The 17757-nt window shown below is 43.4% G+C and overlaps 1 protein-coding gene across 5 annotated transcripts in view; it reads right to left on the bottom strand.

Annotated features, from left to right (window-relative positions):
• IQGAP1 (IQ motif containing GTPase activating protein 1) overlaps nucleotides 1-17757 on the bottom strand; it is a 69212-nt gene that overhangs the window by 50190 nt on the left and 1265 nt on the right. The window contains exons 1-2 of one of the 5 annotated variants that reach the window (XR_003993203.1): nucleotides 13363-13508; nucleotides 11555-11654 (exon numbers count right to left, since the gene is read on the bottom strand). Coding sequence is in view for 4 of the 5 variants with exons in the window: in XM_030497810.1 (XP_030353670.1) it covers nucleotides 11555-11654; nucleotides 13363-13429 (167 nt within the window). In the remaining variant the exon portion in view is untranslated. Of the gene's footprint in view, nucleotides 1-11554; nucleotides 11655-12502; nucleotides 12718-12817; nucleotides 13070-13362; nucleotides 13509-16991; nucleotides 17185-17757 lie in introns of those variants that run through there. The other 4 variants (XM_030497813.1, XM_030497810.1, XM_030497814.1 and 1 more) reach the window with 4 other exon arrangements.

Here is a 17757-nt window from a genome sequence, read left to right on the forward strand (position 1 = left end):
TCACAGATGGCAGGGGCTACATGGCAGAAGAGTTCCAAATAAGATACAAATCAAAACGCCCCATACTAGAGAACCTTCTACAAGGCAAAGGTTGCTCAAGCCCTCTACTCCACGTGAAAACCTCAGAAAGTCTCATGGATCTCACATTTAGTACTTCAGATCTAGTGCACGTAACACTTTTGAAGTGGTAAAATTATATACAGGAAGTTGCTAATTTGCGCCTAATTTAGCGTGGAAAGCACCAGCTTTCCTGCAAGCTTTTCAACAGACTCCAATATTAAGAGACTTTGTACCACACTTTCCTTTCTAACGACATACATACAGTGTTTTGTGACTTAGACTGTCATATTTCCTCAGGTTAATTTTTATAAATAGAAATGCAAACACTCTGCTAAAGGGATTAACAATCAAGCTGGTTGCCACTGCTTCTTGAACTAAATGTTCCCAAACAAGCCTCTACTGCAAATGACAAGCTGTATATGACACACAGTTAAACTGGGAGAGCACTTTAAATCCCAAATGAGATACCATTACACCATGGAGTGCAGCCTGAGTCCAAGAAAAGGCGGGCCTGCAATCCAAAGCAGGATAAGAAGCTTGGAAAAGCAACAAGAAGTAGTGTTTACCAGGAAGAAAAGGCTTCTGGAAACACCTGGTCAACTTCAGTATATAAGCTGCAAAATCTCGATTCTTGCACAAACTACTGTTTTCCTGGGATTTCTGTTTCCCCCTCAAAAAAAAAAAAAAAAAAAAAAAAAAAAAAAAAAATCAAGAAAAACTTCAAGTTCTAGAAAAATGCAGAGAGCAACTGAATGAGTGACAGGAAACATAAGCTTAAAAATCCTGGACCATTATCCAAAAGACATCTTAAAACAAGTCAAACACCACCATTCAGATCACACTCTTCCCCTACTCACTATAGCTGCATTTCCTGTGCTGCTTCAACCCAACCCTCACAGAACCTCTGAGGCTTATTATAAGGGACCTCTTGAGATCTAGTCCAGCTCTTCCCCCACCTCCACGAGCAACCCTCTTCCCTATTCCGAGTGGGGCAAGAGCCCTCTATGTCACTTGCATGCCTTAGATCATCACAAGCAAAGACTCCTGAGGGGACACAGAGCTACTCAAACCATGAAGAGCCCAAATGCTAGCAACAGGGTTCAGAATACCCTCCCAAGAACCTTATTGGGCCAATAAAAAAACCCACCTGCTTTGTTCAACCTCAGAAGACCTAAGATGAAAGTAGAAGGGACATGTGACCAAATCATTTACTGCCCTACAGAAGGATATAGAGGCACTGAGTTCTGTTTAAGCATCTCCATAAAATAAGATACATAGCTCATAGTTAGAACATCAGCTGTCTCAATGTACTCATACCTGTTTCAACAGGTTCCTAAGTGGGTGCTAATATAACTTCAAAACTAGGGCAATTTACATACAGTAACACACTTGCCTAGTGAGGTATTGCTTAACCATTCACTAAGGCAGAGGAGAAAACAATGCTTCCAGAAAGCATTACACAGTACATTTTACATTTAAAAGCTCACATACTCCTATTAAAATTTACACCTGTCATCCTTGAAAGGCAGAAATAAATGCAGAATTTCCAGATGAACATGAGAAAAGTGTTTCTCAAGTATCATGGGGGAGGGAGGTGAAGAGACACAATGTCGTGGTTTGAGCCCAGCCGGTAACTCAGAACCACACAGCCGCTCGCTCACTCCCCCCCCCCCCCTTCTTCCTCCCCCCGCTCCCGGAGGGATGGGGAGGAGAACGGGAAGAATGTAACTCCCACGGGTTGAGATAGGAGCAGTCCCGCAACTAAGGTATAATACAAAACCACTACTGCTACCACCAATGATAATAACGATTAGTGAAATAACAAGGGGAGAGGATACAATTGCTCACCACCCGCCGACCGATACCCAGCCCGACCCGAGCAGTGATCTGGGCCTTCCGGGTAACTCCCCCCGGTTTATATACTGGGCATGACGTGCTGTGGTATGGAATAGTTTGGGTCAGGTGTCCTGTCTCTGCTCCTGTCCAGGAGGCTGTGACACCATGGGAAGCCTGCGCTGGAGCAGCTGGCCCTGTGGAGACAGCAGCTGATGCTGGAGTAGGTTTGCTGACAGGACTTGTGACCGTGTAGGGGACCCACACTGGAGCCATCTGTTCCTGAAGGACTGCACCCTGTGGAAAGGACCCATGCTGGAGCAGTTCGTGAAGAACTTCAGCCTGTGGGAAGGACTCACACTGGATAAGTTTGTGAAGAACTATCTCCTGTGGGAGGAATCCCACAGTGGAGCAGAACAGGAGCATGAGGAGGAAGGAATGGGAGAGACAATGCATAATGAACTCACCACAGCCCCCTTTCCCCTTCCCACTGCATCGGGGGGGAAGACAGAGAAATGGGGCATGAAGTTGAGCCCAGGGAAGAAGGGAAGGTGATTTAAGAGTTCTTATTTCTCATTATCCTACTCTGATTTGATTGGGAATAAGTTAACTTAATTTTCCTAAATCTATTTTGTCCATAACAGTAATTGCTGTGTGATCTCTCTCTGTCCTTATCTTGACACACAGGTCTTTCACCTTATTTTCTCTCTCCCTGTCCAGTTGAGGAAGGGGAGTGAGAGCGAAGCTTGGTGGTCATGTGGCAGCCAGCCAAGGTCAGCCTATCACAATAGGAAAAGAATCCTCCCTGAAACTCCTCTCATCCACTGCACATACAAAGTGGTCCTCCAGAGAAGCCAGACAAGGAAATTATTATTTACTGTGGTACAGAGAAACCCTAATTATGCACGAGCCATTCATTGTGCTTCTGCACACTGCTGTCCAAACCATCACTTGCCCTAGACAGCACACACCATGCCATAAAACATGCAACTAACAGAAAATAAAGGTGAGCACCGGACCAAGAAAGCGTACTCTAAAAACAAACAAAAAAACCCAACAAATAAACCTACAACCACCACAAACCAACCAAAACAAACCCCCCACCCAACACAACCAAACCTACCTTGGCACTTTCAAGCCCAGTGAGGGATGGTAGGCACTGCTGCAAAAGGCATTAAATAGAGGAAAGGCAGAAGCTTTACACCAGCTGGGGGTAAAAGAAATCATCTTCAGGAGGGACCTTATTTGAGGAGGATACGGAACAGGAATTCATCAAAGCTACTGTCCTTGGCCAAGTAAAAGTAATGATTAGCAAATGAAAAAAGTTATTATTAACAACAAAGCCAAATAATATGCATTGAAACAAAATCAAGGTTGAATATGAGGTACTGGAAAAAGGAGCCTAGAGGGGGGAAAGCAAAGAGACAGCCAAAGAGTGAGCAGAGTAAAAAACTAGCAGGAAGCAAGAACAAGCCCAACTGTCCAGGCACTGGTGCTGAATCTAAAGTTGCACAGAGAAAAAAGTGGCAATATCAGGGCACACCCACAGGATAAGCCTCTTTCTCTGACTGAAGCAGTGGACTCCAGCTGCCTCCCTTGCATCCTGGAGGCCCATGTGCCTCAACAAGCAGAATGTCCCCAGCCTCCATCCCTGCGACACCAACACATGATTTTTGCTAGGTCTGCAAACTGGCTCTCAGAGAATATTTAATCACCCTTAGACAGTATCAATATAAATACAGAGTATTTGCAAGAGCAGGAGTCTCAACTAGACAAAGACAATAGGAATTTACAGCTAGAAACTGAAGAGGAAAAACTCTTACTGGAAAATGCACATAAATTTTAATCTGCTGGAATGATACACCTAGATATTGGCTGTCCTCTCACTACCTGGACCCTCAAAAAAATAAAAAAATCAACATCAGATACCTTTATGGTCTAACTCCACCAGGTCTCATAATGCTGATTCAAAAAATAGCATAAAGAAAAGTTGTCCAGTCTAGGTTCAAAACAATTAAAAAAGAAAAAAAAAAAAAAAAAAAGCTGTCACTGCATGTGCTGCTGATTAGACTTTTTTAATACTTGTGTCTGGGAAATGACTAAAAAGGTTTCTCTCTTCTTTCAGTAGTTTGGAAGACAAGTGAAAGGGAAAATAACAGTTCTGTCCACAAGAAAATAAAGAGAAAATTTGCACCTAATCTACAAAAGTCAAAATAAAAACTGCAGCAGTAAAGACACAAAAATGTTCCTATGCTTCAGATTTTGGCAGTTAATCAGCTAACTTCACAATTCCTGGATGTCTACAGGGACATAATGTACCTGCTCCTGTGTTGAAAAGGACTTTTATTTTAGCAGAGAGTAGCTTGTTTCAAAGGATTTCTGACATGTAATAACTAACATCATCTTCCTCAAGCAATAGAGGCTGTGATAACATCATATTCATGCAGCTGCTGCAGCAGGAACATTTGACAAGAATCTAGTAGATGGTAGAGAAACTCTAAGGAGGAGGGGGCAGGAACCGTCAAACCGAGTTTCAGTGATGAGAGTGTAAGCACCAGCCAGAAGCTGGCGATGGGACAGGGAACACTGCTGACTGACAGGGAACACTGTTGACACTCAACTCGCGCTACAAAACTGACCAGTTACATCATGCAAAGACTTTCAGCATGCCAAGCACTCAGAAGAACGCAATCTCAAGAAAGAAAAAACATCTCCCTTTCCCTAACTCCCCACCAGATTTGCTCACGCTCAGGGTCACTAAATAGCTGCATAACGTATCACTGGCTTTCCCCCATCTTGTCTAGTGTCCTGTACTGACACTGAGAATGCCAAACATTCAAACATTTCTTGCAAATAAGGGTTAAAAGAAACACTCCGCAGTACCTGATAGTCAAGACCTCCTATGTGACAACTACTTGCTTTGATTATTTTGGGCTGCTCTCTTTTTGCATTACATACTATATTCCCTCAGAAACCACCATCCACACAGCAAAACCCTTGTCTCTGAATTGTACTCTGTGCAAACAGCTGCATCCCTCCTCCTGGCCTGCCTTTCATTACTATTTCCACTGAGTCATAGAAAAAGCATTAAGAGCAAGGCAGAGATGGTGTTACCCCCCACCATCCTCCCTCCTCTCTCAACCCACTTCTCAGAAAGAGTTCTGAATGCACATTCCAAGACATTTCCAGCCCAGACAGCCACTCCCCGCCAGCTGCATGAGGTCATCAACAGAACAGCACAGGGATTGTGAAGAAGCACCTCCTCAAGTCCAAACAGGAGCTGACGAGAAGCCCCAGATGAAGTGGGGAGAGTTAAACAGCAACTACTTCAACTTACAGCTATTGATAATAAAATATTACCTGTGAATATTCATGGATTACAATCTAACATGGGACTTGCATCATACCTGACAGAAGCAGACACCAAACAACCCTCAAACACACACACAAACAAAACAAAAAAAACCCAAACAAACAAAAAAAACCAAACAAACAGGAAATACACAGAAATAAAGAAAAAAGTCTTGATTAGCCTGGAATAAAAAGAGGAACCCTGTTTACACCACATAAGAATAAGCTCTGCTATGTCAGTTAGTGACCTTCTGACCCACTCACCTGATCTGAGGTGGTCACTTTGGGTAGGAGCTGACAAGAAGTGCCAGAAACTAAGTTAGAAAATAGAAAGAGAGTATCTCCAAAAAGGAGTCATACATTTGAAATAAAACATGGGCAAACCAGACAGACATCATTCAGAAGTCTGAGATTGCCTCCCGTCTAAGCCTGAAGACCTCATCAACAAGGGAAACAGAGGTTCTGCATTACAGGCTACTCACTAAATTACCACAGGTGTTTTCTAAACATAACCAATTCCATCTTTAAATCTTTTCTTGCACAGAATACTGTCCAGCAATTATTAAAGAAGGGACCATTTAAGATCTGATGTAATAAATATAGATATAGATTAAATATATGCAGGCTGACCTGCATAAAGCAAAATAGCTTTCACATATCATACTCCAGAATGTGTTTCATATCCAATCTGTGAATAGTTCCAGATCTACCATCTTCTCTTGTCCTGTTATTTCCACAGTTGCAATGATTTCCTATGCTTCTGAGGTAATACAATTAATTGCTCATGATTACTGAAGGACACCACCTTGTAGCTGGGGCACAGACACTCCAGACATTAGAGTGGGAATGCAAATAGAAGTATCTTTAAAAGCTAAAAAGAACCCTATCCCACAAAGTCAGGTTTGCCTTAATCTAAGGAGGGGAAAGAAGGGAGAAAAGAATGAGCTCAGAGATAAATCCAAAACAATCCTCACTTTTCTTTTTCTTTGAGGGACTCCAGAGTTACATTACTGTTTTTGCTAGCTTGAGATTTACAGCAAAACAAAGAAAAAACAAAAACAAAAAAAACCCACACCAAACCCCCACAAAAACAAACCTGAAATTCTTCAACAGCAGCTCTGGTTCACACCACCAGAACTGTGGCACTCTGAGCTCCCCTCACAGACTCCTTCACCCTCAGAATCCCGCAAGAGGCAGCATACTAACTCTGCAGTTTCAAAACCCCCAGGAAACTTGCCTGTATCTAATTTGCAGATGAGTCTAAGCAGGATCTAAATAAGATATTCTGCACACTACTTGCTTATGTGAGGCACACTGAAAACTGTACCAAAAAAAGCAGGTGAGAAAGCCTAATGCTGCTTTTCTCAAACTACCTTACTGTTACCTACCTCTTATCACAGCCCTGTTCTTAACAGAGGCTTGTAAGACACATTTTAACTAAACCCAAAAAGATGAAGACCAGATTTTTTTTCTTTAAACATTAGATTTCTTCAAGAAAACAAAGTTTAACTGGGACACACACAAGTCATCCCAGTCAAGAAAAATTGCTCCCCACTTTAAAGAGAGAAAGCATGCATCGAGGGAGAGAGGAATGTAATTCATACAGAAAAGCAATGAATAAGAAAGACCCTTCAGGCTTCACCACAGAGGCAAAAAGTATTAATTTCACTCGATGGTATCAGTTTACACTAAGCCATCTTCCAATCTGCCAGAAAGAAGGGGATTATCACAAAATCACAGGCAGTACACTTCAATCCTGAACATATTAAAACAGCTATAAAGAGCAAGCATCATCCTTTCCTTGCTCAACAGGTTAACATCTTCTACAAGAAACCCCAAAAAGGAGAAAAAAACCCAACATTGTCACATTCCATCCTGATGCATACAAGAAACAACACACCACTCAGGTACAATGAAAGTTACGGAGTTATTGGAAGCCACATATCTGGGCACTAAAATGCTTACACCATGCTCAGGCATAACCCAGAATGAAAATATTTCCTACTATCCCCGGGGAAAAGCATGGTGCCATCACCCAGCAAGCCAGATAAGGAAACAAGACAGCCAATAATATTTTAGTTTCCAACATGGGAGAACCTAAAATATTCCATAGTGAAAGACAAAGCTTGAAAAAAGCCTTTGCCAAACTGATAAAGGCTAATGTCATCATGAAAATGCCACAATCCAATCCTAACAAGGTTTTCCCACATAGGAAAAAAGCTTTCACACAACACAGATGAAGAATATTATTGTGCACCAGCCCAAGCTCTAGAAAAGACCAGAGTACTTCTTACAGTTTTATCTGAACTGCCATAGCTTTTCTGTATAGACTATTGTGATTTAGAGACAGAAAAAAACCCCAAACAAACAAAACCCACCAAAACCAAACAACTAAACACAAAACACCAAACTTGAAGTATTAGACAACACTTACTCATAAAGCCATTTTTATTCAAGAAAGAGGCATCTGGCCCAAGCATAGTACAGGAATCCATCTTATTACCAATCTTCAATTTAGCTCAAATATTCAGGTCAATCTCATGCACAATCTTGAGCAACTTATTCGCACACTGCCTCCCTTTCTCCAACTAAGCAAGAAAACGCCTGTTTCACAAGACTGTTGCACGTTGGTCACTGAAGTCAAACACTGCTAAATAACAACAGAACAACAGTGACAGCTCAAGGAAAAAAAAAAAAAAAAAAAAAAAACACACCACCAAAAAACCCAAAGAAGACAAGCAGAAATGCCATTAAAGAAGTTACTGTTATCCCTCTGATGTATGCTCCTTAGCAGACACATATTCCATCCAAACAACTTCATGAAATGCCCATGTGCTGTTCCGGTTCAGAAATCCAGACTCTTCCAGATTTTTCATTTCAGTATGAAATCAAGAGGTAGCCAATGTTCACCTTGCTGCCTTCTTTTAACATTTATAAAAAAAAACCTCAACAAAATTCTGCTTCTAGATTCTGTATTTGTTGCTTGACTGAAGCGACAGCATGCCTCTGACAATGCTGATGCAATGCAAATCAGCATATTGTTCACATTATTTTAGGTGCCTTTATGTCATAGGAAAGCTAAATATGAACTACAGTGTCTGAATGCAATAGATAATATGATTACGGGGAGGAGGAGACGGGACACTAAGAATTGTTCTTCAGCTGCCTCCCACCCTGCCTCAGCTGCAAGCAAGGTTTACAACGCTCACCTTTTCAGCTTCTGAGAGCATGACACAGTGCACCAGATAGTTCCCTCTGCTGTTGGGTCCTCCTTCTTAGAGATATATTTTCCAATCTGAAAATCTCTCACTGTGAAGATTATAAACCCTCCTATCCATACCCATAGCTCTGAGGCACTGTAATTAATAACACAAGCAAAATGCTACCTTAACTAATTCACACATTATGGCTCAGTTATGCTGCTGGCAAGGAAAACAAGTACAGAAAACGTCAGACCAAGGACATAAATTTCAAATATAATGATCTCTTACAGTTCTGGTTTAGTTGTTTTTGTTAAATAAGCTCCTTTCCAACAATGCAGCCAAGCCCTCTATTAGAATGTACTACGTAGTAATAATTGGGGGGGGGGGAGGGGGGGAGGGCGCGGAATCAAAGGACATTTTACAAAAAGACTGCTCAGTGAAAAAAAAAAATTAATTATTGGGAGTAGACCATGAACCCAAGTCCTTCCGCTCTCACTTGTGTTTCTTAGTTACTGAACTACAGATTCTGCTCCCCTTCTTCTGGTCATTTAATTTTTAACTCTTATGCAAAGTGCCATGGCTTCAGCTATAGAGTCAGGAATTCCCAATCACATAGGTATAAACATCCCATAGGCCACTAAGCAAACTGGGCTGAGGGTTGAAAAATTGGTACCTGAAGCTCTCCAAAGCTTAACAAGTTCTCCGACTACCAAGTTGGATAGAGGGAGGGCTGTAACACCACTGCTTGCATTTTGAGTGACACAGCTGTTACTTCATTCTTCACAAAACGTCCTGGCAATCACTAGGCATTATTTGAAGCATCTGAAGGCTTGTCCTCAGACGAAACAGTAAAAACATCTTGTTTCTGACAAGGTGCAACAAAATCAAACGCACAGCTGCTCAGCCTCAACAATACCAAGGCAATACTCAGAAGCAGAGATAAGATGGCCAAGAAACTTTAGAGTCAAAGATGATTTATCTAAAGACTAAGTCCTCATGATTAAGCAAGAGCTTAATGAAAGTATTAAAGCTGTCACTGTGTTAAGGGGTTTTGCCTGATTTTTTTTTTTGCAAATCTGGATGGGGAATTGAACAGAGAATAAGCACCTTGGAAAATATTTTCTGTGAGGCCAATGATACAAAGAGTCCACATCTGATAGATCTGGGGTTCCTTCAAGCATTGACAGGGACTACAGTACAACTCGTCTCTCCCTGTCGTGCAGCATTTGCTCCTGAAGATTTCTGATTCAAAGGGAAGGAGTTATTTTGACATGTAGTCAGACCTTTCTCACTACTTCAGTCCTCATCCAAATCCGCATGGACAGAAAATTATCATCTGCTAGTAACTACACAGCCTCTGTGAATCTAAAGTAGTGACAATTGTTATGAAGCACCTAAAAAGACTACAGCATAAACCAAGTGCTCCCTGCCCCTTCAAAAATATAATAAACATTCTTGGTAAGGCAGCATAAACTATCAAAATCCTGGAATGAAGTCCTTCTTTATACTTTGCCAGCAGTAAACTTGCAGAAACTCAGAATTTCCTCCCCAACAAAATCACTACAGTGTAACATGTCCATCTTGCTGGGGAAGTCTTATACAGATTTATGCAAAGTTCATCACCCAGCCAGTGGAAGAGAAAGTTTTCTGGCTCTTCATAGCATCACTTAAAGGACAGAGGCAGACTGAAGTATTCAGTGAGCCACGACGAAACATGCTGTCAACTCTTTAGAACGTGGTTTTATGCATGCTCTGTACTTTCCTACTGCTCCAGAAGTTATTTTCTGCAGCATACACACTGGCTAGTTTGCCAGCACCCGCCTTACTTTCAAAAATGGAGGGGGCAGGGGCAGTCACCAGTACAAACATTACCTTATTTCCTTCTCTTTAAAATCATTCTTGAAAACCTGTCTCTGGCCTCAATCGCAGCTTCAAAAAAAAAAAAAAAAAAAAAAAAAAAAACCAAAACATTTTAAGTTTCATTAAATTTAAATCGAAATATATTCAAAGGCATGAAAAGACTCAACTGTCATGAAGAAAAGCAGCAGACAAACTGGTCTGTTTCATGCTTATTATCCAGGTACAGCATATAGGATTGAATGTTTGCAAAAAGATCTAAAAAACGCCAACACTAAGATTTCATTCATTCCTTTTTAATATTGGCTCTTTTTCCTTTAATAGCTGTGTTCTGATCATACTTTCCTTAATTGTCTGAATGAAAAAATACAGCATGCTTACACGCTTATTAAACATGGACATGACACAAGAACTACACACATGCTGGAGGACAGGAATAAGATCAAAATTACTTCAACATATAAAGCAAAGATCAAGAAAAATGAAATTTCGCTGGATCCCATGAAAGGTAACACACTCAGAAAAATATGACAGACTGCATAAACACAGCATGAGGAACACATTTCAAGCAAGGCACCTTCAAGTGAAAGGGTAACAACTCAGCAAAACTTACTACATCATACCATTATGAAAATGTAGATACCATGCCATAATCTACAATCGTAGAATATCTATCAGGGTACAAATCCTTGTGCTCTTGTAAGTATGCATGTTAATGTCCCTGATGGAAAACTCTTCTCCATTTCGGCAGTGCACTTCCAGAAAGACACAGAATGAGTGAAGTCAGAACAATCCAGGGAAAAGTACTATAGACCCACTGCATAGGACCCACAGAGAAATATGCAAGAATTGGGTTTTCAGTCTAAAAGATAAGTGCAAGGGAAATACACTGTTACAATTTCAATTTGTAAAAGGTTGCAGTTAAGAGGAAGAGAATAATCTTTTTTCCATGTCCATTGATAAGTAGTGAGGTAATACTGCACCAAGACACACAGAAGTTAGACAACAGGGAGAACCCATCCAGTGCTAGGAATACTGGAGCACTAAAGCTATGGAGTCCTTGTCACAAAGCCTGTAAGAACATGTCAGATAAGTACATCGGGGGTTGGTTGGAGTTTGTTCGTTTGTTAAAATGAATCTATACAGCCATTAAGAAACAGAGACGAGGTAAACTGTATCCAAATTATTCCACTTACCAAACATCACAACTTCTTTTAAAGCACCAGCAGTTCCAAACCACTTATTCTTACCTCTTTGCTTCCTCCAGATGGCAAAGGTACTCATAGGCTACATTCTGGCGTCGCCTTTCATCCATTTCCTCTGCTGTCAATCTCTCATTATCCAAGACAGCTGCAAACAGCCAAAAAACATCCTCAAGTGGTTGCAGATTGAATGTAACTGTACAGGCACACCAAAAAATCAGATACAACCTTTCCCATAGAAACTCAGTGCAGGTTTTATTTTCTTCAGGGAAATTAAGGACCAAATATATCCGTTCTTTACAACCAACAGAAGAGGTCCAGTTTCCCTATCCTTCCTTGTCACATAAACTTGCCATCTTCCCTCTTTCCGATTTCGCAATTTGACTGTGATGCAACTTCTTCCACCTTCCAACTGCTTAGAAACCGTCCTTCATTTTCTTATTTTCTTATAGCTTTGCCTTCCTCTTCCCCAAAAGCACATCAGTGACCACATGTTCCTCCATCTACCCTCCAATTTTAGTAGTCAAAGATTAAGGAATGTTGACAATATGTATTCACACCATATAATCCCTTCTGTATCTTTATAGTCCATCTCTAAAAAGTATGGAAATGCTACTCACAATCCTCATCTGGGACAGCCTCGTTCAGGTCCACAACCTGTGTGCCATCTTCAGAACAAGCTATGGACTTACATAGGTGTATATGCCTAAACTCGCCAGATTCTGTGTTTAAAGCCCCACTGGAAAAGTCTGCTCTTCCCACTCTTACAGCTAAATACCTCAGTCATCCTCTCATGGAAAAAAAAAAAAAAAAAAAAAACAAACACAAAACAAACAAACAAAAACCAAAACCAAACCAAAACACACACCCCCCCAAAAAAACCTCAAAAAAATCCCCCCCCCAAAAAAACCAACCCAACTTTTTAAGTTTTATGGACCAACTTGCCAAATAGGAAGTGTCTCATGACATTATTAATCAAAGGTTAGCTTAAAATACCTTCAACAAATACATGCAAGCGATGAGGCATCAACTACAGCGTTTCGGATCAAACAAGATCTTGCTTCAAACCGTAAAGGGTCTTTTAAAAACTGGGCTGAAGTACCACAAAAGCATCTTTCCGATTACTCCAACCCGCACCCGAAGCTAGAAGAGCTGAAAACAAACTCAAACCGCAGGGTAACGCCTACCAGGAAGGAAAAAAATCCCTCCCGACTCTCCAGGTCAATCCTCTCGTCTGCCCCGGGGGGACGAGAGGCCCTTCCCGCAGCCCGGCCCGGCCCGGCCCGGCCGACCGGCGCTCACGCCTCTCACCCGCAGCGCCACAGTTCCCCCGCCTTCGCTCATTCCTGACGTGTTGTCGTAGCACAAGCGAGCATCCATCTCGGACACCTCGCACTGAAGCCTCCCTCTCCACAGCAAGAGTAGGACAAGGAGGTTGAGGGGTCCGACCGAACGGGCGTTTTGCCCAGTAAGTCAGGTGCCGCGGCCGAAGGACGCGAGAAGCAGGGACCGCCACGGCCCCGCGCTGCCTCCGACCGCGGCAGACATCTTGGGCGAGGCTCGGGGCCCGCCCGCGGGAGGACGCCCCCGCACTGCCCTTCCCCCCCCACCCCCGCCTTCTTCTAGCGTTCCTCTCCCACACGCAGGCGGGACGCCGAGCCTGGACCAGCTCCCGCACCCCGGGGCGCCGACCCCGCAGCAGGCACGACGGGCCGCACCCGAGAGCCGAGGCCCCGCGGCTTTCCCCCGCGCCTGCCGCGCCCCAGGCTCCGCTCCCAGCACGGGCTCCTAGAAGGGACGGACAACGCGGGCCAAGCAGGTCGCTGTTGGCAGAGCCCACCCGCCCCAGTACTCACAGCCATAGTGGGGCCGGGCCATGGCCAGCCCGTCCACCTCCTCCTCCGCCGCCGCCGCCGCCGCCATGGTGCTGCGCCGGGCCGCGGATGGCCGGGAGCTGGGCGCGGCTGTTCCTCTTCCTGCCGCACCGGGTGTGGCGGGGGAGGAGCCGCCGCTTCGCGCTCGCTCCCTCTCCCCGCCCCGGCCGCCTCTGTCCGCTGCCGGTGCGGGCCAGGCTCAGCGTTCGGCCTAGGTCGGCCCCGTCCCACAGGCCTTAGCCCCGACGCACTCCCGCCTGGTCGCCCTGCCTCACACTATGTCCCCGTGTGCCTTCTCGGTCCCCCCGGCCCTGGCCCACCCGTAGCTCCGAGGTTCCTGTCAGCCCCATTCATAACACCCAGCTAAGCTCTGACCTAAGCTCTGCCAGCCCTGCTACATAGCATACAGCCCAGGTCAACCCCATCATGACCCTACATCCACCCTCTCAACCTTTCCAGCCTCCTGCCACACACAGCCCCAGCAGCCCAGCCCTCGTGTGCACGGTGCAGCCAGGTCAACTCAGCCCCGGCAGCCTGTCCCCGTCCCACAGACTGCTGGGCCGGGCCTGGAGCACCCTCTTCTCTTGCCAGGCTTCCAGCTGCACCAGACCTCCTCAGTAGCAAAACCCGGCCATGCTGGACACAGCTGTGCTTTTCCATCTAAACAGCTCTGCCGACCACACCGTAGTAACTCACCTGAAATGGTAGCCACTGTTTGAAGCAGGGTGCCTCAAAACATCAACATGCAACAACAGCAACATTCGGCACCACTGCCACAGAGATAATCATGCCATAAGAGTTTCCTTTCCGTCAGCGCTTAAAGTTAAAACACTTTCCCTCAGTGCTTAAAGTGTTACTGTTGCTTTATCTAACACTTGTTCAAGAGTCAGAATACTGAAGATGTCACCATGTGTCCCATGAATTTCACTGCCATGGCGTAAGTTTACTACTTAAGCACAAATGTAAGCAATTAGATAGACCAATAGCCTCTATTAGGAAAAGCATCGCCAACAGGTAAGGGAGATGATCCTTCCCCTCTACCCAGTGCTGGTGAAACCATCTACAGTACTGGGTTCAGTTCCAGCTTCCCTGGTACAAGGAAGACATTGAGATAATGGAACAAGCTCAGTGAAGCGCTGAGCAACTGTTCAAGGGCTTGGAGCATCCAACATACGAGGAGAGGCTGAGAGAGGACAGGACAAGAAGCAACGGGCAGCAGACTGAAATTAAGGGAAGTCCACTTAAACATAAGAAGAAACATTTTTATTCTGAGGGTGGTCAAACCCCGGAACAAGTTGCCCAGAGAAGCTGTGGAGTCTCCATCCTTGGAGGTACTTCTAGTTAGGCACAGTTCTGGACAACCCACCCTAGCTGACCCTGCATTAAGGAAGCGAGGCTGGACTAGACGCTTCCAGAGGTCTCTTCCAACCTCAATGATTCTGTGAGTCCCTGGAAAAGTACATTTACAGAATTTTTTTAAAGGCTCTGTATGAAAGGGAGAGTGACAGAAAATGCAGAGGTGAATGCCAGACATAAATTACAAAACACAAGGATTTCTAACAAACATTTATAGTTCTAATTATTAACATTTATTCGCATTACTTCACACGTGGCCACTTTGCAGTTATATAAGGAGAAGACATTTAAAGTAATGTTTATGTCGACTGTGGAGTGCAGAACTGGTTTTGTTCCCCCCAAAAATCCTGTAAGATTTTTTGCCCAATCCCACAATCCTCCTGAAAAAAAGTCTCGTAAACTTTCTTCTTCCTACACGCTAATTCTGATAAGAAAGGTAAACCATGATTATCACACATCAAAGAATCTGTCTGAACCTCTTCAAGGTTATATTTCAGTGGTTCCTGTAGCAGCTGCCCTAATTTAAGATGTCTGATCTCTGTTACTGTCTCTGCTAACTGTTGTTTGTTAGGGTTTGTGCATCTGTGTGTTGAATTTATTGCCTCTGTTTCTTGTCCTTTTTTTTTTTCCTGTTGAACAAGCACTAGTCAGCCTTACAAAGAGCATTACAGAGGTACCCATTTTTCTCTAGTTTCAAAATTTGAATTAATTCTGTAAAAAAAAAAAAAAATTCTTAGTACTTGGCCTTAATACCTTATTAATAGGCTTCCTAGGGGAAACAAGAGCTCCAAAATTCAGTCCTTTATTTAAACTACTTTTATCTATCCTTTTGCAGGCCACTTCCTTTACGAGAAAGACCATTTCTGTGAATGGTGCTGAAGAAAACACATGTTTAGAACACCTGAAGACTCCGACGCTGTGATTCTATGGTAACTTCCAGATAATTTAGCTGCAGGCTACCCCTGAAACGTAACCTCTTCAAATCCCCCTCCAAACAGGGTAATATAAGCAGCTTCACACCTGCCTTTCCAAAGTATTAGTCTTGCAGTTCAAAAAAGATTGGGAAATAAAAGCATATTCAAACAACCTTCCACTGAACAATTGTTCACATGCATCCTCATTTCTGGCAAAACAAAGCCTGAAGATGGAGTAGGACCTGCTCTAGGTCCCCTATAGCACTAAGAATTCCAAGCTGTCACTTATTCTCTCTGTAGCACATGTGAAACTCCTGGAGAGCTACGATATCTCTATTGCCACTCTACATCTTAGCATTCTCCATTCTGATGATCCATCTCATTCTTATTACTAATTCTTTTCTTAACACTATTTTTCAAACCACAATCATGTAGAGTCAACCATGACCTTTCCCTTTAGACCCCATTTATCCCAGATAAGTTTAACTCTTATCCTCTATTCTGTAATAAGTTTTAGACCCCTATTAATTTTCAATCTTCTCTAATTCTCCAATTACCTGGTTTAACTACATGTTCTGTGCCTACAGGGTCAGAACGTCCTGTAGCAATGCAGATGGAGTTGTCTCAATCGAGTAAATATATATATTTTACATATATATATTGAAAATATATGTGTGTGTATACATATATTAAAAAATACTCTAATCCTTCATGTATTAGATTATACTATTTTGTGTATTGGTTGCATGTTAGGCAATGGATTGCCAATAGTAAAAGTTGCCTTTTGGCTTCAAGCATTAGATCAAAATCATAGTGGTCAAATGAGACGAGTTACTGACATGATCTTACAAGAAACACACAGAGACACGCACTCAAACACCCTCACACCTGCCTCAGTGCCAGCACAACTGCACTCTCAGAGCTAGCCCAGAGCACTCCCACAGCCCTGATCCCATGTTCGCAGCAGGGAACTTTGCATGAAGCTCTGGAAAACTGTAAGGAAGCAGCTGCATGCCTGGGGCAAGAGAATGCAGACTGCCGCATCCCACGTGCTTCCACTGCGCTAGACAACGCAGGCAAAAGTCTGGCTTTCAAAATGGGTCTCCTCAATCCCCTTTATTTTCAGACTCTGCTTTTACATCCCGACCTCACTTCCAATGGCCCAGTAGCTGCCTGGGATACAGCCCTGCATGCATGCTATCTACAGGACTCCGCATGGAAAACTGAGAGCAAGTGACAGAAAAGCATGGAGCCCAATCCTACCCACCTCTGTTGATAGTCATGACATAATCTTAGGGCACAGCAACAGGCTGCCGGAACAGCTTGTTTGAACTAACTTACTCTCTGAAGGCGACTTAGCATCTCACCATGCTGTGTGCCTATGATAAAATCCTCTCCTTCCTGCCTCATGAACACGGGCAAGCTCTGTACTGTCCGAAAGGCTTCTTGAACTAGAAAACTCTGCACTTTTCACACACACCAGGTACAGTTTCTCCTGAAGGATCTGTAAGGTCCAAGGAAGCCCCACAGCCACCTGGAAAAACAGAATAAACAAAAAAATGGGCAATTGAAGATTCATTCTGTCTGTGATACTTACTCCCTGTCTTTTTATCCACTTTGTCATGCTGTTTTGTTTTCTCTATTTGTTCTCTTGTAGGCTACCTAGACACTTGCAGAACCAATAAAGTAATTTAAGTGCTGAGCAGACTGCAGTATTTAGCTGGAAGCAAGCAAGTGGTGATGAGCCAAATTTACAGATTGTACAGCAAAGACATATCTGACCAATTCTGCAACAGTGGCCACATACCAAACGCTCTACATCAAACCCGCAATTTTCACCGCTAAAGCAGGGCTTCAATGAGGAAAAAGCCATTGTATCTCTATTTAAATTGCTTTCATGGTTAATTGTAATCTTATCCCTAGTATGATTCACTTCCCACAATTCACTACCTTCCACAAAAATTAGCTCCCCCGTAACCCCCACCTTTAATAAAGGGAAGTTCCTTCTGCTCTAATTTTACACACTGCTTACTCTTGCCCTGTTCTGAGGGAAGGCTCTTGGGATTTTCCACTTTTCGTGAAGGAATGCTGCTGTAAGCTTAGTTTC

Source organism: Strigops habroptila, chromosome 9 (genome assembly GCF_004027225.2).
Source record: "Strigops habroptila isolate Jane chromosome 9, bStrHab1.2.pri, whole genome shotgun sequence".
Lineage (NCBI taxonomy): Eukaryota > Metazoa > Chordata > Aves > Psittaciformes > Psittacidae > Strigops > Strigops habroptila.